At 36.5% G+C, this 26,428-nt stretch overlaps 1 protein-coding gene across 3 annotated transcripts in view; it reads left to right on the forward strand.

Annotated features, from left to right (window-relative positions):
* LOC127838677 (T-cell immunomodulatory protein-like) overlaps positions 1-26,428 on the forward strand; it is a 75,083-nt gene that overhangs the window by 17,096 nt on the left and 31,559 nt on the right. The window contains exons 5-17 of one of the 3 annotated variants that reach the window (XM_052366545.1): positions 241-359; positions 1,897-1,955; positions 3,090-3,180; positions 5,053-5,141; positions 8,498-8,658; positions 9,848-9,998; positions 11,140-11,245; positions 13,695-13,738; positions 14,141-14,219; positions 16,539-16,657; positions 17,797-17,879; positions 20,053-20,170; positions 21,443-21,718. In XM_052366545.1, coding sequence (XP_052222505.1) covers positions 241-359; positions 1,897-1,955; positions 3,090-3,180; positions 5,053-5,141; positions 8,498-8,658; positions 9,848-9,998; positions 11,140-11,245; positions 13,695-13,738; positions 14,141-14,219; positions 16,539-16,657; positions 17,797-17,879; positions 20,053-20,170; positions 21,443-21,502 — 1,279 coding nt within the window. In that variant the 3' untranslated portion in view covers positions 21,503-21,718. Of the gene's footprint in view, positions 1-240; positions 360-1,896; positions 1,956-3,089; positions 3,181-5,052; positions 5,142-8,497; positions 8,659-9,846; positions 9,999-11,139; positions 11,246-13,694; positions 13,739-14,140; positions 14,220-16,538; positions 16,658-17,796; positions 17,880-20,052; positions 20,171-21,442; positions 21,719-26,428 lie in introns of those variants that run through there. The other 2 variants (XM_052366546.1, XM_052366547.1) reach the window with 2 other exon arrangements.

Consider the following 26,428-nt stretch of genomic DNA (forward strand, 5'->3'; position numbering starts at 1 on the left):
CATTTGAATATCTTCAATATATTGTTTAATTTCATCCACCTACATTGTATAAATTTGATTTGCTTTAAACCTGTTTTAAAGGGCAAAAAAGTCCAAAGATTAAGTAAATTATAAAATCATGTCACGAAAATCAGTTTTTTCCCTTTTTTAAATAGCACTACGAATATTATGAGTACCCAGGTATTTTATACTTAAAGCAGACACGCCACTTTCTCAGTTCTGCATGTTTCTTCTTTCCAGTGTTGGTAGAAACTACTCAGAGGAAGTGTTGAAAGTTCCGTCAGGCCTTGCTCAGTTTGCCCCCCTGAGAATACCACAGACCAGTGCCTTTGTAGACCTTAACAACGATCTCACTCCTGGTTTGTTTGGGGATATGTTGGGGTGGTTTTAGTTTCATAAAAGATGTCTTTATGAATTATGCATTTCAATAAAAAATTGTTCATTTTTGCTTTTTCTACAGCAATAGTTTAATATTAATTTAAGTTCTAATTATCTTGAAATTAGGAGGATCAAGACGGTACTAGTACTTTTCACATTTTCTTACTTGACTTTGTAATTTAATGAAGCAAGATTGAACTGTATCGGATATGTCATATCCATCAAGTTGTTTTCTTTGATCACTTGAAGTCCAAACAGAACCCTATTGTGATAAATCAACAATTAATGTCATGCTCATTCAATTAAAAAAGAAATGGCTTTATACATGTATATAAACGCACATTTTCCATTTCACTGTATTTCAAGTCTTGACTCATACATATGCAAATACAAAACTGTAAAAAAAGTGCCCCAATCAAATCCAAAAGCTGACTCCAGCTAAATGATATTTGAAATTATAATCTTATTAAATCAAGCTATTATAATATGATTGCATCCTTTAATTCTGATCTGTACAGAGAGTTGACTAAATGGATCAAGTCTGCGTTATATTTTATGAACTTTTATTTGACTGTACATAGGTGTGAAATTCCGCTCACCGTTTAGGTCAGAGTCTTCAGTTTGCATAAGGTGCTCGTCTGAAAGTGGAGAGATCAGACTGTGCATATACTTGATATTGTCTGAAAGTGGAGAGATCAGACTGTGCATATACTTGATATTGTCTGAAAGTGGAGAGATCAGACTGTGCATATACTTGATATTGTCTGAAAGTGGAGAGATCAGACTGTGCATATACTTGATATTGTCTGAAAGTAGAGAGATCAGACTGTGCATATACTTGATATTGTCTGAAAGTGTAGAGATCAGACTGTGCATATACTTGATATTGTCTGAAAGTGGAGAGATCAGACTGTGCATATACTTGATATTGTCTGAAAGTGGAGAGATCAGACTGTGCATATACTTGATATTGTCTGAAAGTGGAGAGATCAGACTGTGCATATACTTGATATTGTCTGAAAGTGTAGAGATCAGACTGTGCATATACTTGATATTGTCTGAAAGTGGAGAGATCAGACTGTGCATATACTTGATATTGTCTGAAAGTGGAGAGATCAGACTGTGCATATACTTGATATTGTCTGAAAGTGGAGAGATCAGACTGTGCATATACTTGATACTGAATAATGCATTAATAATTCTTTTTGTAACAGTAACTAGCCAATTTGTTCGTTCTTGGGGTAATATTTGTATTGACAGTTTGTATTTACCCATGAAATATCATAACAGCTTGATGTACACAAATTACTGTAGAAAAATCATGTTTTGGTAGACGTGATTGTAACAAACATGAAACTTAAAGTACGGGTAACTACTATGCAATGCTTTGTTTTTCACCATTTTTGAATGGCGCAAGGGCAACATTTTGATGTTAGTTAGGATGTGAATATGTCAGTCGGTAGCCCTGCAGGGCATGCAGCTAAAAACAGATTGTTACCTCCTGGCTGTATCTTTCAGATTTATGCATCGTGTCTGAGAACGACAGTGTGCCACAACTAGAGTATTGGATCAACAAGGTAAGTATTCAAGCAATTTAAAATCAGCAGCATGAATGTAGATAACCACTGCTTATTGTAAAGAATCATTGTTGATATTATATATTGTTAAATATAATTTGTTGATTTTGTGGGTTTACTCATCCATGAATGTATCACGAATATATTAGAAAATGGCCAATACAAACTTCCACATATTTTTCCAAAAGTCAGAAACCACGAAATTAGGTATCCACTAAAAAAGTTACTTTTTGAAAAGCCACTACATTTTATGCCAACATGTATAAATGATTTTATAGCAAACCATTTAACTCCAGAAATTATATTGGGAGAAAATTTCTTGTTCATATCCACTACTTATATAAGATAACACCAACTATGAACAAAAACTGATTAAAACAGGGTTCACCCGAAACACAATGTTCATGCATTAATATAATTAAACATTTATTATAGTTTACAAGTACTGTGTATGCATGAATGCAATATTGCGTAATGTTAATTTATTTCAACAAAACTTATGCAAAAACGTATGCCTTGATGATGTTGCTTTTGTGGGCAAAAATGTTTGGAAACAGCTTTGTGTTTTAATTAATTTAAAAGACATGAGCTTCCCTCAGGGTCTTATGCATGTGCCTTAAGTGTTGTCCCAGATTAGCTTGTGCAGTCTGCTAATTAGGGAAGACACTGTCTGCCTTTACTGAATTTTTGCTAAGAAGAGACTTCCTTTAAACGAAAAATACCATTTAAGCAGAGAGTGTCATGACATCCCTGGGACACGCCAGAGAGTGTCATCCATGGGACACGCCAGAGAGTGTCATCCCTGGGACACGCATGCATTTAGCCCAGTTCTCCAAAGTGAGACTCACTTAACCCTTTGCATGCTGGGAAATTTGTCGTCTGCTGAAACGGTGTCTGCTAAATTTCTTAACTTAGCATTTTCTTCGATTTTTTTTCAAAAAAACCCCTATCAGAATAGCAAACAGTTTGGATCCTGATGAGACGCCACGTTCTGTGGCGTCTCATCTGGATCCAAACTGTTTGCAAAGGCCTTCAAAATCCGGTTCCAGTTTTCAAAGGGTTAAATTTTGATGTTTTATTGCTTAGTTTTGATAATCCTGAAAATACGTACTTAGTCATTTGTCACACTTTCAGGATGGTGTTTTGACATGGAACGGAACAACTTTACCAGTAACATTTGAAAAACAACTGAAAGTATTTGGCCAGATTTCTTTCCAAGATTTAGGTAAGATTGCTGACATTGTTGTAATATAACTCTGTGACGGAAGTTTCTTTAAATTTGACATTCATCTGTTGATTTTTTTATGATAATGAAACGAAAATTCCCCTGCAAAAAGTTATCAGTTGCACAAAAAATCTTCATTACATGCATATGTTGTTAATAGGTTATGAAATCTGTCTGTGTCTGAGGCTGTTTTATGTGAGGATGCTGAGTGTGTCACAGCACAATGACCTGATAAAGTTGCAACATTCACTTAAGTCGTGATGAATTTTAAATATGGCTGCAATTAATTGATATTTAGCTTTCACTGATAAATACAAGCATACAATTTTGATGTGTTCTTGTGTTTTGGGAGAAAATCCCACCTGTCCAGTATGGTGACCACAAACCAAACTCACATGACTTCTTCCTACCTTGTGGTGACAGGTTTGATCCCCAGTGTGGGAGAATTCTTAAGATCCCCATAAACTACACAAAGTACTGATTCCACACAAAAAAGAATTCAAGAGCATTTCATTTTCAATAAGCCTTTGGGTTTCGTTGAAATTATACGTAAAATAAGTATGTTTAAACTAAGCTCACATGATCTGTGAGAAGGAATCGATTCAGAGTCACAAAATGTGATTTGCTCTATTTTGATATCTGGACAGCCCCAAACATTACCAATAAATGACCCTCGCTCGTAGAAAACAGTTTTTATGTCCCCCACTATAGTAGTGGGGGACATATTGTTTTTGCCCTGTCTGTTGGTCTGTTGGTCTGTTTGCGCCAACTTTAACATTTGGCAATAACTTTTGCTATATTGAAGATAGCAACTTCATATTTGGCATGCATGTGTATCTCATGAAGCTGCACATTTTGAGTGGTGAAAGTTCAATGTCAAGGTCATCCTTCAAGGTCAGAGGTCAAATATATGTGGCCAAAATCGCTCATTTTATGAATACTTTTGCAATATTGAAGATAGCAACTTCATATTTGGCATGCATGTTTTTCTCATGGAGCTGCACATTTTGAGTGGTGAAAGGTCAAGGTCAAGGTCATCCTTCAAGGTCAGAGGTCAAATATATGTGGCCCAAATCGCTTATTTTATAAATACTTTTGCAATATTGAAGATAGCAACTTGATATTTGGCATGCATGTGCATCTCATGGAGCTGCACATTTTGAGTGGTAAAAGGTCAAGGTCATCCTTCAAGGTCAGAGGTCAAATATATGTGGCCCAAATCACTTATTTTATGAATACTTTTGCAATATTGAAGATAGCAACTTGATATTTGGCATGCATGTGTATCTCATGGAGCTGCACATTTTGAGTGGTGAAAGGTCAAGGTCATCCTTCACAAGGTCAAGGTCATCCTTCAAGGTCAAACGTCATATAGGGGGACATTGTGTTTCACAAACACATCTTGTTTTTGCATGTGCGTAAAGTGTCGTCCCAGAATGGCCTCTCAGGGCCAACTTTTTGAGTGTACACTGGATTTCATTTAAGGAGAAACTTTTTTTAAACCCTAATTTCATAAAAGCATAAAGTTGCCCAGATAAGCCTCAGCAGCCTGCACAGGCTAACCCAGGTTTACACTTGGCTTATGTATTAACCCTTTCCCACTTAGAACAAAGTGAAAATGGCTATGTGCAAACAGCATAAAACCAGAACAGCCTGCGAGTAATTCGCAGTCTGTTCAGGTTTTTTATGCTGTTTGCTACTCATCAGTATATAAGGAATGGAAATGAAGCCTTTAAAATTTGAGTCTAGTAAGAAAGGTCTTGGAATAAATTTAACTTTCTGAGGGACTACAAATGCATCAAAATGCGTATCTATGTGGGAAAGGGTTAAGCCCTTTTTCCCCAGATCGCAACTCAAATATTTGTTTTTCAGATGGAGATTTAACAGTTGACCCGTTCTTACCAGGCTGTTTAGACGATGTGTGTGCTCAGAGTGTCCTGCTTGTCTACAATGGCAATAAGGTGGCAAGTTGCTCATGTACATTTTATAGACATATTTGTCATTTCTTATTAATTTGACAGAAATTTGCAAAAACATTTATTCTAAGTGGTGAGCTGTGTTTGGGTTCCCAATTTAATACAGCACATGAAAGAGGCAAGTATTGAATCATGAAGTTACCAGTCCTGCACGATTTCCCATTTCATTCATCTATCCATTTGTTTTGAAGTTAATTTATTATATTTTTTACACGATATAAAATTTGTAAGATAAAATATATTATATCAAATATTATTTGCAACAGAAAATTGAATACTTTATAAATGAGCCTTGCATTGGGAAAACAGGGCTTAATGCATGTGTGTTAAGTGTCGTCCCAGATAAGCCTGTGTAATCATTACAGGCTAATCAAGGATGACCCTTTCTTCTTTAATGGAATATTTTATTTATAGGAAGTATCTTCTAAACCAATATCCAGTCCAAGCGAAAAGTGTCGCCCCTGGGTTAGGGTTAGGGTTATCCAGTCTAAGTGAAAAAGTGTCGCCCCTTATGAACCTGTGTGGACTGCACAGGCTATATCCAGTCCAAGCGAAAAGTGTCGCCCCTTATGAACCTGTGTGGACTGCACAGGCTATATCCAGTCCAAGCGAAAAGTGTCGCCCCTTATGAACCTGTGTGGACTGCACAGGCTATATCCAGTCCAAGCGAAAAGTGTCGCCCCTTATGAACCTGTGTGGACTGCACAGGCTATATCCAGTCCAAGCGAAAAGTGTCGCCCCTTATGAACCTGTGTGGACTGCACAGGCTATATCCAGTCCAAGCGAAAAGTGTCGCCCCTTATGAACCTGTGTGGACTGCACAGGCTATATCCAGTCCAAGCGAAAAGTGTCGCCCCTTATGAACCTGTGTGGACTGCACAGGCTATATCCAGTCCAAGCGAAAAGTGTCGCCCCTTATGAACCTGTGTGGACTGCACAGGCTATATCCAGTCTAAGTGAAAAAGTGTCGCCCCTTATGAACCTGTGTGGACTGCACAGGCTATATCCAGTCCAAGCGAAAAGTGTCGCCCCTTATGAACCTGTGTGGACTGCACAGGCTATATCCAGTCTAAGTGAAAAAGTGTCGCCCCTTATGAACCTGTGTGGACTGCACAGGCTATATCCAGTCCAAGCGAAAAGTGTCGCCCCTTATGAACCTGTGTGGACTGCACAGGCTATATCCAGTCCAAGCGAAAAGTGTCGCCCCTTATGAACCTGTGTGGACTGCACAGGCTATATCCAGTCTAAGTGAAAAGTGTCGCCCCTTATGAACCTGTGTGGACTGCACAGGCTTTATCCAGTCTAAGTGAAAAGTGTCGCCCCTTATGAACCTGTGTGGACTGCACAGGCTATATCCAGTCTAAGTGAAAAGTGTCGCCCCTTATGAACCTGTGTGGACTGCTCAGGCTATATCCAGTCTAAGTGAAAAGTGTTGCCCCTTTTGAACCTGTGTGGACTGCACAGGCTATATCCAGTCTAAGTGAAAAGTGTCGCCCCTTATGAACCTGTGTGGACTGCACAGGCTATATCCAGTCTAAGTGAAAAGTGTCGCCCCTTATGAACCTGTGTGGACTGCACAGGCTATATCCAGTTTAAGTGAAAAGTGTCGCCCCTTATGAACCTGTGTGGACTGCACAGGCTATATCCAGTCTAAGTGAAAAAGTGTCGCCCCTTATGAACCTGTGTGGACTGCACAGGCTATATCCAGTCTAAGTGAAAAGTGTCGCCCCTTATGAACCTGTGTGGACTGCACAGGCTATATCCAGTCTAAGTGAAAAAGTGTCGCCCCTTATGAACCTGTGTGAACTGCACAGGCTATATCCAGTCTAAGTGAAAAGTGTCGCCCCTTATGAACCTGTGTGGACTGCACAGGCTATATCCAGTCTAAGTGAAAAAGTGTCGCCCCTTATGAACCTGTGTGGACTGCACAGGCTATATCCAGTCTAAGTGAAAAGTGTCGCCCCTTATGAACCTGTGTGGACTGCACAGGCTATATCCAGTCTAAGTGAAAAGTGTCGCCCCTTATGAACCTGTGTGGACTGCACTAAACCAATATCCAGTCTAAGTGAAAAGTGTCGCCCCTTATGAACCTGTGTGGACTGCACAGGCTATATCCAGTCTAAGTGAAAAAGTGTCGCCCCTTATGAACCTGTGTTGACTGCACAGGCTATATCCAGTCTAAGTGAAAAGTGTCGCCCCTTATGAACCTGTGTGGACTGCACAGGCTATATCCAGTCTAAGTGAAAAAGTGTCGCCCCTTATGAACCTGTGTGGACTGCACAGGCTATATCCAGTCTAAGTGAAAAGTGTTGCCCCTTATGAACCTGTGTGGACTGCACAGGCTATATCCAGTCTAAGTGAAAAAGTGTCGCCCCTTATGAACCTGTGTGGACTGCACAGGCTATATCCAGTCTAAGTGAAAAGTGTCGCCCCTTATGAACCTGTGTGGACTGCACAGGCTATATCCAGTCTAAGTGAAAAGTGTCACCCCTTATGAACCTGTGTGGACTGCACAGGCTATATCCAGTCTAAGTGAAAAAGTGTTGCCCCTTATGAACCTGTGTGGACTGCACAGGCTATATCCAGTCTAAGTGAAAAGTGTCGCCCCTTATGAACCTGTGTTGACTGCACAGGCTATATCCAGTCTAAGTGAAAAAGTGTCGCCCCTTATTAACCTGTGTGGACTGCACAGGCTATATCCAGTCTAAGTGAAAAAGTGTCGCCCCTTATTAACCTGTGTGGACTGCACTAAACCAATATCCAGTCTAAGTGAAAAGTGTCGCCCCTTATGAACCTGTGTGGACTGCACTAAACCAATATCCAGTCTAAGTGAAAAAGTGTCGCCCCTTATGAACCTATGTGGACTGCACAGGCTAATCAGGGATGACACTTTACGCACATGCATTTAAATCTTTAAGTGGTGGAACCGAATTTTAAAGGCCTTTGCAAACAGTTTGGATCCCGATGAGACGCCACAGAACGTGAATAGTCAGATTTGTGGAAAAATTAGTTGGGAAAAATGTCCTGTTTTAAAAATAAAATCTTGTTAATCAGTCGTTTAACCCTGTGTACATTAGACCTAATCTTTCAGTGCAGGAACCGAATTTTAAAGGCCTTTGAAAACAGTTTGGATCCAGATGAGACGCCACAAAACGTGGCGTCTCATCAGGATTAAAACTGTTTGCTATTCTGATAGTATTCTTTAAAAAAATAAAAGAAAATGCTAATTTTAGAAATTCAGCAGACGACATTTTAGCAGAAGACAAATTTCCCAGCATGCAAAGGGTGAACCCTGTTTTTTTTTAGAGAGAGGCTAAAATGCATGTAACTTACACTTCCAGTGGGTGAACCTTCCTGTGAACTATGACAATGGAGCTGTCAAATGGAGCTTCATCCCCAGCCAGCCTTCTGGTCTCCTGCGCCTCCCCCCAACCCTGAGGGTGGGGGACTTCAACCTGGATAGTCACCCTGATCTTCTGGTTGTAGTGGGCAATGCCGCTGGGTAAGGATTATATGAGCATTGCTTAAGAAAATGGAGCTTAACGCATTTTCATAAAGTACCAAACTAGCCTGTGCAGTCAGTGCGCACTTTCACTGCTATCTGGGCCAGCTCATGTGTCTGACCACCATCGTTGTCACTCATGTACAAATACACTCGTAAAAGTCTATATGATCTGCTGTCTGGAAAAGAGGGTCTTAATTCATGTGTATAAAGTGTTGACCCTGATTATCCTGTGAGGTCTGTACAGGCTAATCAGGGAATGACACTTTCCACTATTATGTTGTTTTTTATGCCCCCGGTAGGGTGGCATATAGCATTTGAACTGTCTGTCCGTCCGTCCATCAGTCCGTCCGTCCATCAGTCCGTCCGAAAACTTAAAATTTTAACATAACTTTTGCAATATTGACGATAGCAACTTGATATTTGGCATGCATGTGTATCTCATGGAGCTGCACATTTTGAGTGGTGAAAGGTCAAGGTCATCCTTCAAGGTCAAAAGTAAAAAAATGCAATCCAAGGGAAGTAATAAGCTTAAAAGGGGGATAATTTCTAAACCTGCCAAATGATATATTGAAATTTTATTTCAAAGCGACGCAATAGGGGGCATTGTGTTTCTGACAAACACATCTCTTGTTGTTTTTAATCTGGTCTTAGAAAAAATCCATTCTTGGTGGAAAGTGTTGTCCCTGGGCTTGTACTAAATGCACAGGCTAATATGGGATGATATCTTAACGCACATGCATTAAGCCCTGTTTTTCAAGAAGGCGCCTCAAATGGGTGGTAGTTTGCTATTGGTTAAAAATTAAAGAGAAATATCAATGGCTGATATAGTATTATACTTTCAAAAATAAGATTATCGTTTTAAAAGTATTTATTTAAAAAATCATATGAAACATAAATTTCTGTCTTGACTGTCAAGATTTGTAAAGTGTATTTTCAAGGCTTCTTGCAGAAGCGGGCTTTAAAATGTACTTTAGTCCAAATATGTGATGCTGAAGATGAAATAGAGTGAAAAGAAGTTCTTGTTTGTCACCTTTTTGTTGACTTGAGCAAAATGTTCTTTGTTCACTTATTAATAATTTCCTAAATTTTATGTTTACTCATAACTGACAATTTCTAAAGGATGAAGGCAATATTTTAAGGATATTTACAGAATATTTTTGTTGCATGAAGATCTGCTTGCTTGCAGAAACCTACATCGGGCTGTGCTCATGTTCAACAAGGAATGTACGAGTAACTGTGGGGAGTTTTCCCGTACATTTGAGATCAACTGGAACACATGGATTGAAGGACACGACTCGAGATCTCTCCTACCTGCCTTCTACGATCTCCGAGACAATGTACGTCATCTTAAAGGCAATGAAGCCTTGATCTGGAAAAACTGAGCTTAAACATGTGCAAAAAGTGTTCTCCCAGATTTGCCTTTGCAGTATGCACAGGCTAATCAGGGACGACACTTTCCACTTTTATGTTTTTTTTGGCTTAAAGGAAGTCTCTTCTGAATGGAAATCCCCTTATCCAACACTTTAAAGGGACCTTTTCACAGATGTTGGCATGTATTGAAGTTTGTCACAAAATATGACGACATCAACAGAACTCTACAAATTGTTCAATCGTTTCGGCTTGCAATTCTGTATAGTTTGCAGGTTTTTCAATCATCAAATTTGAAAAGATGCATATAATGGATATTATAGAGCATGGTAAATGTTCAGTATTACTGTTTCCTCACAAATATCAAAACTACAATGAAATATGCGAATGTCAAACATTTTGTTTTAATTTTGTCAATTTACCAAAATGTGAAAAAGTCCCTAAGGCATATGCATTCAGATAGTTTTCCAAGAACGTTTCCCAATGTTCCTTTTTTAGCTTTTTCATTGATTTTCAACTACAAAATAACTGTTGTTACTTTTGAGTAAATAATTGTGTTGTCCAATTACACATTTATTAATCAGTGGTAATCATAGAATAGGGTTGCATAACCAAAGTCATTTTCTTCTTAATGTACATGTTGTGGTATATTAAGGGTTAACATGAATCTATTCCTAACCTTATTATTGTTGAAATGATTATGATTTAAAGACCTGTGGTATATTGATCTTTAATCATATAATAATAATAATCTACAGTATTGTGCCACACATTATGATAATGTACACAAACAATTGTTCAACTATTGATCTGCAACATTTACTAATTTGTGCAATCTTGAGCAGCTGTTTGTTGCAGTCATAGATGTTATGACTGAGATATTATTGGAAACAGCTAACCAAAGTACAAAGAAACACAATTGGCACTAAGTTCTCGTTAACTGCTTAGATTGGCTTTGCCTATCAAAGAAAAGGCAAAAACATGTTTTTTTGCCACTGCTGTATGACTGAAATATGATACTGCCCAACGCCTGAAAAAGGTTTACATACAGTAAACACAAGACAGTTATCTCAGCTTTTCACATGTTTCTACTTGTGTTTGCTATTTCAGGGGATCCTTGACATTGTTCACACCAGTTTGAACTCAGAGGGTCAGCCTGTGATTGGTGCTACTGAACATGACTTTGTTGATGATGCCTGCTTCATGAAGGTCACAGGTAAACATGACTTTGTTGATGATGCCTGCTTCATGAAGGTCACAGGTAAACTCACTTGGAATTGTTCACAATATGAGTCACATTCTAGAATCAAAATACTGACAGTACTGGTGTGACGATGCTTTTGAAGAGGATTGATATAAAAGCATCTATTTAAGTTTATCTACACCACCACAATTGTGAATGTGGGTACGAAAATTTTGGGTAGGAAAAAAATGGGTACACAAATTTTGGGTACAAAAATTATGCCAAAAAAAGTAAGTACGTAAAAAGATTTGGTTACGAAAACAATTTGGGAATTAAAAAAATTGGGTACGAAAAAAAATTTGGTTACGAGCAAAAATTTGGGTACGAAAAAAAATGGGTACGAACAAATTTGGGTACGAAAAATGTAGGGTACGAAAAAAAAAATTGGGGGTACGGAGAAGTAGTACCCGTGGGGAACTTGATCCTTTCAGCGAAACTGGGAGGCGGGTTACATTCTCGATCAAATATAACAAGAAATATCTTTAAAAAGGTATTCGACGTGTATTTTCTGTACCACTCATCTTAAAAAACTGTCTGTTACAGTAAAACGTTTGTGGGTTATAACATTACGTTTCAGCATATAAATTCAAAACTTGACATGCTCTTTAAGTACACCATGCTTTTTAATTTCACATGCATATCATACCAAACTTTATATTTCGTTGTTTCTTTTCCTAAGTTAATGATGCTATGTGTACGGACGTGATTTCACAATCCCATGTGCATGAACATATACTTTTTCTCTTTTGATTATTGCTCTTTTTCTCTAATTCAATAAGCTTAGGCATGTTTGTTCGTTAAGTACGGCAATAATTTCATGATGATTCCTGATCGAAAGTGGGTATGAGCACAAAGTGGTAAGAGCACTTGAATACGGGAGGTCGCCCATGAACACATGGTAAGGTTAACTAAATCTCCGCGATATGACCTAATATGTGTTTAAAACAGCAAACAATATCCAACAAATGAATGAATTGTCAAACATAGTATGTGCACTGATGTTGCTCTGTAATTTATGTTTGAAAAGTTTATTAAATATGCAAAATGAGAAAGCACGCAGAAGAGCGAGTATCACAGATATGATATGGCTATTATGCTGTTTATATACCGTAGTCGCTACAACGTTTACAAATGGCAGGTTCTAAATAATTCGTTTTCTTTACACTCATGATCGCGTTGAAAGTTAATTATACACGTTTTAATTCGCAATTTATTTACTGAATCACGTCAAATACAATACAGAAAATGCATAGTTGTTTCATTGATCTATAAGCATATAATGGATTTAATATAACTGATTTAAAATTAAAGTTTTCAAACTATTATTAAATCTTTTCACAGAATATGCTGTCCTATTTATAGCTTAGCTTCCTATACCTTTATCAATGATAATCAGCGAGGTATGCCGATTAGAAAAATCGAGCTATCTCAATCGGACTGGCTCGGTCTTTTACATAGGTTGCCATTGTGAAGAATTTTTTCATGATAAGATAACTTAGACGATGGTGGGCTTAATACTTGTGTGTTTAGTGTTGTGAAATAATCCTTGAATATTTTCAATGAAAGATTCATCTGACTAATTGACCTCAAACATAAGACTTGATTAAAATTGTGCTTCACTCGTCTGATCTTTTAAAATATATTATTTTATTTGCCTTTCATGTAAAAGCACTTGTACACTCTTTGCGATGTTAAATGAACCGACATGCTAGGGGAGCTATAATAAATCCCATATTAATTATGGATTTATATTTCTAAAATTTACTGATGTGTCTTAAAGTTGCATCCTTATTATAAAGATTTGTTAAATTTCAGCTTATTATGCCTGGTAATTACTCGGATGAAAACGATAAACAAAATGCACTCAAAGAATAAACAAGCCCCTAGTAAATTTATTTCTATGTAAACTGTATTAAGTGCATGTGAAGAAAAGCTTATGTTGATGTCTGCCATATATCGAAATATTTTAGGCAAATTCTAAATGGGAGAAGAATACATTAGAAGAGTTAATTTAAATGTTACTGTTCCTTCATTTTTGCCTTTGTATTTGTTTTTAGCTGGGCCGTTTTCGGAGAAAACCCGAGGTATTGTCATAGCCAGCTCGTCGTCCGCCGTCTGTCGTCTGACGTCTGCCATCCGCGTTGTGCTTAAACCTTTACATTATGCTCTAAAATCAAAGTGCTTCCACCTACAACTTTGAAAGTTCATATGTAGATGCACTTTAATGGGTTCTTCACGCTACACCCGTTTTGGGGTCACTAGGTCAAAGGTCAAGGTCCATGTGACCTCTAAAACAAAAATAATCTGACAATCTTTCATTTATTCAAAACTGCACCCCCAGCAGAGCTTTGGCCCCCGTTATGCGGTGCTCTTGTTTTAATGATACTGTAACTTTTAAGCAAAAATTCTATTTTCTTTTCAGTTGTCAGTGGTAGATGTAACTATGATTGCCCAGGTAATAGAAAGGTAAATCATGAGCATACAGAATAAATATTCGTTTCAACATTTTATTTTCTGTCAATACAAAAGCACTAATTTAACATAATTGCAACCGATATTCTATTTGATTATGCCATGAACATTGCTCAATTTATTAAATATAAAGAATTATTTAAATACCAAACCCATCAATGATTCAAGCTTTTTATTGCAGCTCAAGTTAAACATGAAAGGTCTTGAGGATCAGTATACCCCTTAATGAGTAGGGGTGTATTGATTTGCAACCATGCAATGTGGTGTATACAAAAAAACATATTCCAGCCAGTGTATTTAGCCATAGTTTAACAATCTAGTATGATAAACTTGTCATCTTTTGTCCGCACAATGTATTGCCCCAAAAAGCATTTCAAATCAGTTCATATATTTCAGCCCTATGGTGTGAACCAGCCCGGCCCTACCATACGTTACAAAACTATAGATGTGAAGGGTAAAAATCAGGAGAAAGTTGGTAAGCATGTTTTTAATCCCCGCCGAAATTTTGGAGGGGATATAGTAATTGGTCCCATCCGACTGTCCGTCCGTCCTTCCGTCCGAAACTTTGTCCAGAGCATTACTCCATATTTTTCAATGGATTTACTTTAAACTTAGAATATAAACAGATGGCAACTAGGAGAATTGCAGTGATCAAAAACCATATCTCTATCTACCTTAGTTTTTGAATTATCTCCCTTTATATAATTTCAAAGTAAATTTTTGTCCGGAGCATAACTCTAAATCTCAAATGAAGGGATTTACTTGAAACTTGAAATATAAACAGAAGGAAAGTAGGAGAAGTGCAGTAACTAAGAACCATAACTATATCTACCTTATGTTTTGAATTATCTCCCTTTATTTAATTTCAAAGTAAGTTTTTGTCTGGAGCATTTCTCTAAATCTACTGAAGAGATTTACTTGAAACTTGAAATATAAACAGATGGCAACTAGGAGTAGTGCAGTGACAAAGAACCATTACTCTATCTACCTTAGTTTTTGAATAATTTGCCTTTATATAATTTCAAAGTATTTTTTTTGTCGGGAGCATTACTCTAAATCTACTGAAGGGATTTACTTGAAACTTGAAATATAAGCAGATGGCAAGTAGGAGAAGTGCAGTGACTAAGTACCATAACTCTATCTACCTTAGGTTTTGAATTATCTCCCTTTATTTAATTTAAAATTAAATTTTTGTCAGGAGCATAACTCTAAATTTACTGAAGGGATTTACTTATAAAATTGAAATATAAAGAGATTTCAACTAGGCGAGGTGCAGTGACCACGAACCGTAACTCTATCTACCTTAGTTTTTTAATTATCTCTCTTTATATAATTTCAAAGTAAATTTTTGTCCGGAGCATAACTCTAATTCGCCTGAAGGGATTTACTTGAAACTTGAAATATAAACAGATGGAAAGTAGGAGAAGTGCAGTGACTTAGAACCATAACTCTATCTACCTTAGTTTTTGAATAATTTGCCTTTGATATAATTTTAAAGTAAGTTTTTGTCCAGAGCATAACTCTAAATCTACTGAAGGGATTTACTTGAAACTAGAAATATAAACAGATGGCAACTAGGAGAAGTGCAGTGAACACGAACCATAACTCTATCTGCCATAGTATTTTAATTATCTCCTTTTATTTATTATTCTACTGTCTAAAACAAATGTTCTCATACAAGCAAACACATTTCAGCGGGGATGGCCATGTTAACATGGCTCTTGTTGAAATTGAAAGTGTTTTATTAAATTTTCTAAATTTGGCCATGATTAAGATTGAAGGGGAATTTTCTGTCTTTCCAAGTTAGCTTAATCCCAAGTGTGTTTGTGTCAAGTTATGGGCTGTTGTTGGCAAAGTATCAAATTACAAGTGTGCAAATGTTTTTTTTTGTAGATCCAAGTTATCGTGAAAAAAGATTATTATGTAACGAATGAATGCAAACTCCAAAGGCAGGTTATCTTATATCTGAAACTTTACAATTATGGCCTGTACTTTTAAGCTATGAGGCTGCTTCTATGGTCTAGTTGTTTAAAATTTTAATGTTTGAAGAAAACAGGGTTAAAATTCGGAATCTTTATTTATTGGCATTTATGCATTGCTACAAAAGCTAAGTTCTGCAGAATCTGTTAATACTTTGAACTGATTTTTTATTGTGGTAAATTTATAGAAGATTATCAAATCTATGAGTGTATTAATATTTACATTGGTTCTCATTAACCAAAGGGTATAAGGGCCCACTTTGTTCACTCTCAACCCCTCTCTGGAAAAACAGGGCCTTATGCATGTGTGTAAAGTGCTGTCCCAGATTAGTCTGTGCAGTTGGCAAAGGCTAATCAGGGACCACACCTTGCGCCATATGGAATTTTTATGTCCCCCACCACTATAGTGGGGGACATATTGTTTTTGCCCTGTCTGTTGGTTGGTTGGTCTGTTGGTTTGCGCCAACTTTAACATTTTGCAATAACTTTTGCTATATTGAATATAGCAACTTGATATTTGGCATGCATGTGTATCTCATGGAGCTGCACATTTTGAATGGTGAAAGGTCAAGGTCAACCTTCAAGGTCAAAGGTCAAATATATAGCTTCAAAGCGGCGCAAAAGGGGACATAGTGTTTCTGACAAACACATATCTTGTTTATTTAAACATAGTATCTCCTTAAGGAAAATCCTGTAAAGGCGGAAAGTGTTGTCTCTTATAAGCTTGTGTAGACTGCGCAGGCTGATCTGGGACGACACTTTACGCACATGCATTAAGCTCTGTTTTTCCAAAATGAGGCTCTCGTCATTTCCAGCCTACCAGTTATCCCAGTCCGCATACCTCCCTTTACAACTGCCATACAACGTGTTTGGTCTGGGACAGGCACCAAACTTTGTGGACTCCTTGCAAGTTGGCATTGCCACAAACACTACAGTAAGTTGTCATTTCCGTAAGATGACTATTGCATGATATGTTTTACAAATTTGCATTTCACCTATTTCACAGCATTTGTATATAGCGCTTGACCTGTTTGTTTGTTTGCCCTGTCAGTCTGTACAAGGTTAACCCGAAAGGATTCATTTCATATCACATGAATAACTCATTGATATTTACATGAAGGTTGACTATGAAAATTGTCAAAACACCTACATTTCCGACTTAATTTTAATATTGAAACACTCCTACTTTTGGACTAAGAATAAGTCAGATGGTCAAAATTATTAGTTTACCCAATTTTCTTTTCCCTAACCCTAACCATAACCCATCAATACAACCTACTGAAAGGCCTTGCTACTTTCATTCAACATTCAGCAAAGTCACATCACCTCATCTCATTTTCAACTTGACACTGTCCTTACTTTGATCTAAGATCTAATGGGCAAATAAGTTAATACTGAAAGAATTCCAACGGGAGCATCTGCGTTTATTGAACACAGCCTCTTATACTATTATACAATTACATTATGTAGACTTTGCCACAGAACACATTTCTCATTTGTTGTAAAATTTTAGCTGCTAAGCACAAACCAAACTGATAAGTTCATTTGAGTTGTTTATTAAAAATGTTCTTTATTTTCTTGAAGTTGTTCACATGACCTTAATTTTAAGACTAAACTGATAATAAGAATGCATTGAACAGCACATTCATAACTTATACATGTTAAACCATAAAAATATTTAAAGTTTTAAAACTTAAAATCTGGAGAGGTTTTTTCAGTATTGTAAGCATACTTATCTCATTTCATAATTTATAACACATTTCAAAAGAAGCTTAATTTATTTTTGAGGCTTGCTTGGGAAAACAGGGCTTCATTCATGTCTGCAAAGTGTCTTCCCAGATTCGCATGTGCACTCTGACATGCTAATCAGGGAAGACACTTTCTGCTCTGAACTGGGTTTTTTGCAAAGAAGAGATTTCCTTTAAATAAAAAATATTTTGTGAATTGAACGCGCTGTCCCTGATTAGCCTGTGCAGATTGCAGAAGCCCATTTAGGGTTCATGCGTTCATGCATAAAACGCATTTTCCTTGAGTGAAGTACAATTCTTTAAAATATTTTTGCTATGTTTTCAGAAGCAGCTCAATCATGAATTCCAGTCGGTGATTCCCAACTCTCAGCTTGTGATCATTCCATACCCCATACAGGACCCTTCAAAGTTAGCATATTTCTGATTCCTCTTCTTGTTCAAGACTGCTGACTGTAACCTTTGTATAATTTGTTTTGCTTCAGGTTTCCTTCCATCACATGATTGTCTTTTTTTTCAATGTAAGCTTGCCACTGATTTTGTTGTTATGAATTATACCAAAAATGTCTAGTAAAAAGCAAAAAATAAATTCAATGCAAACATGAGATACTCATAAATGTTCGTGAAAAAAAAAGATAAAGATGGGTTTTATAATAAGATATTAAGCATGATTTTTGATATCTGAGTCTACCTACATACTAACCTTCAGATGAAGTGTGAAAATCGTTCCATGCTATTGATTTTTGGCAAAGTTATGGGCCTTGGAGTTAGAAATGTTCAATATGATAAATGTTTGCTGAAGGTTTATTACGCAAGGCTTTCAGATATTGAACTGATTGTTGGTATATGAGTCTACTTACAGATGAAGTGTGAGTTTCGTTACAGTCTGTTGATTTTTTACTAAGTTATGGGCCTTGTTTTCTCTAAAATATCTGCTGTGGGACTATAAAGCGCAGTAGCGGGCATTGTGTTTCACAGACGCAGCTCTTGTTATTTGTTATGTTAAGTAATATCCGCATTGAAGCAATTACATGTGGATACCTTCCTAGTTGCTAGTCATCTTTCTTTAAATGTTTACTTAATTATACCCCACCATTGGTAATGGGGGCTATATAGGAGTCACTGTGTCGGTCTGTCTGTTGGTCGGTTGATCTGTCGGTCAGTCCCGAAATCTTGTCCTGGCAATAACTATGTTGCTCATTGTGAGATTTTAAAATCATTTGGCACATTTGTTCACCGTCATTGGACGATTGGACGGTGTGTCATGCGAAAGAATTACGTCGATATCTCAAAGGTCGAGGTCACACTTTGAGTTCAAATGTAAAAAAACGGCCATAAACGAGCTTGTCCGGGCCATAACTATGTCGTTCATTGTGAGATTTAAAATCATTTAGCACATTTGTCCACCATCACTGGACAGTGTGTTGCGCAAAAGAATTACGTTGATATCTCCAAGGTCAAGGTCACACTTTGAGTTCAGAAGTCAAAAATGGCCATAAATGAGCTTGTCCGGGCCATAACTATGTCGTTCATTGTGACATTTTAAAATCATTTGTTCACCATCATTGGACGGTGTGTCGCACACAAGAATTATATCGATATCTCCAAGGTCAAGGTCACACTTTGAGTTCAAAGGTCAAAAATGGCAATAAATGATAATGGCATAATAATTCTTAAAAATCGCAATAAATTAGATTCTCTTGTTTTGTGAAGACAGCAAAATAGTATGTGACTCTGTGTCAATTCGGCACGTGGGGGTATACGTCACGTCTGTGACAAAGCTCTAGTTCGAAATAGCAAATATTTGGTACAAACTGTTTTTATATTCATACATAATTTTAGAAGAACATGCCTTAATTGTCGGTTTTACCATAAAAATCCAGGACCCGTGTTCACATAACTATCTGACAACAATTTTTGATTTCAGCAGACATTAATTTCAATTTTCACCAGTTTTCATGCCCCCGGATCAAATGATCGGGGGCATATGGTTTTTTACCTGTCTGTCTGTCATTGTATCTGTGTGTCTGTCCCAAAACTTTAACCTTGGTCATAACTTTTGCAATATTGACGATAGCAACTTTATATTTGGCATGCATGTGCATCTCATGGAGCTGCACATTTTGAGTGGTGAAAGGTCGATGTCATCCTTCAAGGTCAAAGGTCAAATATATTGCTTCAAAGCGGCGCAGAAGGGGGCATTGTGTTTCACAAACACAGGTCTTGTTTTTAATGGCCTTGCACACAAAATCAAAGCAAAATGAGCTTTGGTGTCGACAAACTTGCATTTATTTTGGCTGTTTTCAAAGCAGGCTATATTAAGTCAAATCATTTCAGTTTGCAGTTCCTTATACTTTTGGATATGTCCCTCTACAAGGCTTTTTTAGGGGAGTAAGGGCCTTCCATTTATGGGGAAAATACATAATCAAAACAGAGAAAGGAAAATAAATCTTCAAAGATAAACATACAATTTGGGGAAATAGCATCATTTTAAGGATATTCTGGTTTGGGAAATACCCTATATAAGGCCCCTTTTTTACGAAGGAATAATAGCCTTTTATGGACTGTGTGGGTATTGTTTCAGATGGAGCAGTAAGCTGTTTGTAATGCCAAGTCGTCTCATGTTGCTCACTGGGGCAGCACTGCTGGGTACGTGTGGCTTCATAGCTGGCATTGTTGCTATACTCCACTGGAGGGATCGCGTAAGTGCAGCCTGATGTGATTGTATAGCTTGTTAATATGCATTGACATACTATAATAACGTTACTGGTAGCAAATGAAATTGATTAAAGCATACCTCACTAAATATATACTGTTATGACCTCATTTACTTTGTGCACAATGTGTAAAAACAAAATCAAAAGCAAATCTATGAAACATTTTAAGAGTATCATTTATTCTAATGGAGTTCAATAGGGCTCCGTTAGTGTTGTTTAGCTGTATCAGGGTGTCATGGTTTGTGGGACCCTATATTTCATAAGCAGTATATTTCGTGTTGGTATCAATTAGGATCTCATTAGCCATGTCTGGGAAAAATATGTATCAATCTTCAAAGTAGTTAACCATGTATTATATGTCCATGGTTCTAATGTGTGAACAATGAATCATTATTAAATGCATGTAAACAAATAGATATAAGTTGTCTTTGAAGTGAACAATAGATTTTATTCTTCACATGCATGAAATTGTAATCATTCATAAATGTAAAAAAGGTGTCAGTATTTGAATTTGTGAAATATATGTGTCTCTTGTCACAAGTGTTTACGAAGGTGCCATATTCTTTATATGTGTGAACAAGAGTGTCACATTCTTCATCTGTGTGAACAATATTTTTAAATTATTCATATAGGTGTACACTAGTTTTCACATTTTACATATATGATTGAAAACAGTAACATGATATTCTTCTAAGCATGACATTAAAGGTCATAATAGTTGCACATTATATTCTGTGCTTTTATATTTTAATAATAAACTTTTAGGATCACAACACTTCTTTTCCATCTCAGACATATATTGCATAGCAATATGAGAAAACATTCTTTCAAATACATTGAAATGGGTTATATAGTTTACAGAGAAATGTTGTTTTATTTCAAGGGATACATTTGTTCATTTTATATGCTAAAATATAGAAGAAACAGATTCTCATATAAAAGGTTTCTGGTCTATCACTTTCCTTAAACTTGGACTTGCACATGATAAAAACCTTTTCAGGGGTTTGAAAAAATGCAAATATGTCCTACATTGCCTTGATCACTAATTTGAAGTGTTGGTCCCTCCATCACTAACTTAAAAATGATAGTTTGCCATGAAATTAACAAAAGTGTCTTGTTTGGTTGTTTTAAGTATGTTAGTATGATACTCCATAATATGTTTATTCAAGAATGCTTATTTTTGTATGATGAATACTTGTTAATGATTAAATGGTTCTCTGTTCAACTGGTCTTGTGATTTCATATTTATTATTTAAGGTTGAAGACAGAAAAGAGAAGCGCCAAGAAGCACAGAAATTCCACTTTGATGCCATGTGATGTACACAGTGATATTTAGATCTGAACTGTTCACGAATATTTGTAAATAACTTCATGTTTTACCATTGATTATGCCAAATGGTGTGATTACCTTATAATTATCATTCTGTTAAAAAATATACTATCGTTATGTCCATTTATTTATTTATTATGATCAACATTTTGTTTGCATGTATGTAAATGAATGATAATAATAATAATGTTATATGCTTATAATTCATTTTCGTTTTTTTTCTTTTTTCTTTATATTTCTTGTCTGACATCCAATGTATGTTTTATAAGTTATTAAATGAAGACACTTTTCAATCTTAATTTAAAGTATTAAGTATGAAATTAGCGTTCTTAAACTATTATAGCAATACAAGGACAACATAGTGACATTTAGGTAACATTTTAATTGCAAACAAATGCAAGCATTAATATATTTTCACATTTTTTATTTAATTTTGATCAGGTTTTAGTTTGATTTGATCTGATTTTATAGATCAGTAACCGATGTGAGGCTTTTTATCACGTAGGCTCATTTCCTTCTGCTTTAAGTCCTATGCTTCAGAACTTGGTATCGTTGTTCATTTACCATTAAACAACAGTAGGGAGCAATTTTCATATAATCATTTGCTTAGTAACAAAACTGACCATTGATGACAAAATGTAAGTAAGAAGTAATTCAAGAATTTCACAAAAAATGATACTTGCATAATTCTAATAACAAAAATATAAATCTGTAACATTATATACTAGAGTACATGTAAAAGTGTTTTTGATCTACCTACACAACCCTACCCAACCCTACCCTACCCCATACCCTACCCCACCCCGCCCCACACCACTCCACCCCACCCTACCCACCCCATCCGAACCCACCCCAAACCCACATCACCCAACCCCTACCCTACCCCTATCTACTTTCCTACTACCTACCTACCTGAAAACACTCACCCACCCACCTACCTACCCACCTACCTTCCCATCCACCGACCGACCAAGCCAAAAGACAAACATTGGCACTTAAAAACAAAACATTTAATGCAATAATTTAACTAAAGTCATACCAGAACAGATGTTCTAGTTTGAAAAAGTATTGTTATGTAAATATATACCTTTATGATTTATGACTTTCGTCTTTAAATGTTCCTCACATACAAATGCCACAGGCTTTCCTTTCATAAATTCGGTAGGTGTTTGTGTAAAGCCATACACTTTCAATCAGAGGACACAATTAATATAACAAGTGCATTAAGTTGCGGATCTAATGATCCAGCTTCTTGTTTGATCATTTAAATATTTCAGTCAATCATATAATAATAAAATAGAAACATGACTTTTATATGATATAGGATATTTCTGAGATATTTTGCAAAATTAACAACTGAACCTTTAAAGGCGCAACATTTTGTCTATAAACATACGAGTGTTTAATATCTTTTTGGCACAGAAACAATACTCCTTTGGCATTTTCTTTTAAACACAATGCAAGCGCTAATAAATAACACCAAAACATATTCTATGATAACATTTAAACATGTTCTATGATACAATGAACATTCACAAAGCTGGAAACAGATCAGTAGACACCAGTCAGCACTTACAGATCATAGATGTAAGGCGTCACAAATCCTCACCAACCTCATTGTGTTAAGTGACTGGACGATCCTGACAACATATCAAACATGCTGTGTATTACTAAATAGTCCCAAAATGTTTAAAGGGGTATATTGGTATTTTACATAAATATATACACTTATTCAAACTGAACACATTCCCTCTTTTCAAGCAGGTATTGATCTAGTAACTATGTTACAGGCTGTCAAGCGGTCATACTTTTTCCTACTTTTTCCTACTATTTCCTACTTTTTCATCAGGATCCTACTTTTTCCTATTTTTTTACCAAATCTTCCTACTATTCCTACTTTTTCATTTTCAATGGAGAATTATTTTTTTAAGAGTTTATTTAGTAAACTTGCAGGATGAATGAATCTATCGCATGACTGTATCCCTGTTAATGTGCATTCATCTAGATGAGACCTGACAACCCATGCTGACTGTCTAGCACCTCTTCAGGAGCATAAATATTTATTTCTTATGTAACTTTTAAAATTATTGACAAGTTTTTTTTTGAAGTAACAATAGTGCCTTGTTTACTTCCTTAGCATTTGTACACTGCAGACTTCACTACCTTACACAGTTCCCAGTGATGCAAGAGCTGAGGGAACCCATTGTTTATTCCAGTTTTATTTTGTTTCCATTGACAACAATTTGACCAAACCTTATGCATGTTTACATGATATTGCTGTTTGGAATGTAGAGATATAGAGATACATGTATTGTATGAGTGGTTATGTAATATGGAATTTATTACACAAGTTATTGGAAAAAAGATAAAACTGATGCTTTGCCGAGTTTTCATCATTTACAAATATAATGTAATAAATTCTGTATTACATGACAACGGATATGATGTTCTATTGATATCATAGGTACATCATGTTTAGTAATTAAAGATAAATACACAGAGCCTAAATGCCCTGATACATTTTTATGCTCCCGGTAGGGTGGCATATTGCAGTTGTACTGTCAGTCCGTTTGTCTGTCTGTCTGTGTGTGTGTGTCCGTCCGAAAACTTTAATATGGGCCATAACTTTTGCAATATTGAAGATAGCAACTTGATATTTGGCATGCATGTGTATCTCATAAAGCTGCACATTTTGAGTGGTGAAAGGTGAAGGTCATCCTTCAAGGTCAAAAGTTAAAAAATACAATCCAAGGGAAGTAATAAGCTTTAAAAGGGAGATAATTTCTAAACCTGCCAAATGATATATTGAAATTTTATTTCATAGCTGCGCAATAGTGGGCATTGTGTTTCGGACAAACACAATTCTTGTCTAATGATGCCATTGCTAGTGAGGTAATTTCAAGGTGTTAAAGCGAAGTATTAAAATTATTAAACGGCATTATTACACTCCCGCAAAGTCATCAATAATGTAAAAGCCATTATTTGAAACTGGAATAAACAATGTAGTGCAACTGTTTCATTGCCCAATCAATGCTGTCATAACAGATGTCAGGTGATAAGGTCCTATCTCCAGTTGCATAATCTGCTCTGCAATGACCAGTCATTTTGAATGTAACTTAAGTCATTATAACTGCACCCTATTGTCAATTTAAAGGTTTCACAATGTAGCTGTAGCAGAGCATTTACACTGCTTTATATACTAGTATTAATCTTGTACAACAAGTTGGTGTATCACTAAATAAATTTGGTCTTCTGCTTAAGGATATAACATGCACAATATAATTACCATTTTTATATTGATACACAGAAGACCTCTAACCACTTATTTGATGATACACCAAAATGAACAGCATCTAATTACATGTATACTTCTTTATCAGGGTAGCTTTGCTTGAAACTTAATTATCATAGATACACTATAAGTGCTAAAATTCCTAGTGGGAAAACAAAGTTTAACCCTTCATGGATGGAGAAGTTGGACAACAGTGGAAAAACACTGGGATCATGGTGCAAGAGAGATACCGGCAATGAGTTTGCAAGATATTGTACTGTCTGAATGAAGTCCATCTTGTAGTAATTCTGGTGCTAATCAACTTATAAGTCATGCAGATGGATAAAAACACAAGGAAAACATGAAATACATGCATGATAATTCACAAAAGCGTTTGTTTGGAAGTGCCCAAAAGCCAAGCAGCTCTCAGGGTTGTGGGGATAAATCTATCTGTATGCAAGTACATCCATCACACAAGGAACAGGTACAAAAGGCTGAAATCTTCTGGGCCCTTAAGGTAACTTCAAGTGGGTATCCATACAGAACATGTGATTGCACTCCTGCTCTGTTTCAAGCTATGCTTCCTGGACCTGTGTCTAAAAAATAAGTATTATGTATTCCTACTTTTGAGGGAAAAGTTCCTACTTTTTCCTACTTTTTTCCTACTTTTCTTGCAAAAGTAGTTCCTATTTTTTCCTACTTTTTGAAAAAAGGTCACTTGACAGCCTGTATGTTATGTACCGCATAACGCCAAAAAGGTCTTATTCCATATCCAAGCGAACAACGACAACGAGCGAGGCATAGTATTGTAATGCGCATGGGGGGGGGGGGGGGTTAAGGGTTAGGGTTAGGAATAGGGGTCGGGTTTGGGTTGGGGTTAGCCTTAACCCATACCCTAACCCGACCCATAACCCTAACTTACCATAACACAGGGTTATCTCCCCTATACCATGCCTCGCTCGTTGTAATTGTCCTCTTTCCTATCCAAACAAGCGTGCAGTCTTTTAAGGAGCTAAACTTAGATCTCACGCAAGGTTTTATTGCCTCATAAGTGGACAGGGTATCTCCTGATCCTAATGCGGGGATGCAAAGGCTAGGCTGGAGCTAGTCTGACCATACGGCTTAAGATACATTTTCGCATTACGCGGATCTTAAATTGATGACATTATGAAAAAAATATATACCATGCAACAGTATTGTTTATGCATGCCCCAAGTGGGATTCCAGCCTAAGAAAAAAGCTTACTTACCGTAACTAAAATACTTTAAAAACTACTTTAACGTCCTCTTATTTATAATGTATATGTGTACAATGTTACTTAATGCGCATTCCATTCATTCGGTCATCTGTCACATTTACGGACACTTCTTTTGGGGTTTAACCTTATATGAACTACTTGACTACAAATAGACTGACAAAGTGTGACTACAAGACACAAAGGTTAAAATTACAGTGTGACTATAAGACACAACTAGAGGGGCTAAGCGTGACTAAAAGACACTGCTTATACTTCCACCATGTGAGTTGAAGACTGGAGAAATAACACTCCGTCAGGACAACCGTCGCACTCGTAAATTCTCATAAATTATAATAAATCTATAACGGTGAGTCTCGATTATTTTTAAAATCACAAGTTTTCAAA

This window comes from Dreissena polymorpha, chromosome 7 (genome assembly GCF_020536995.1).
Source record: "Dreissena polymorpha isolate Duluth1 chromosome 7, UMN_Dpol_1.0, whole genome shotgun sequence".
In the NCBI taxonomy this organism is placed as follows: Eukaryota; Metazoa; Mollusca; class Bivalvia; order Myida; family Dreissenidae; genus Dreissena; species Dreissena polymorpha.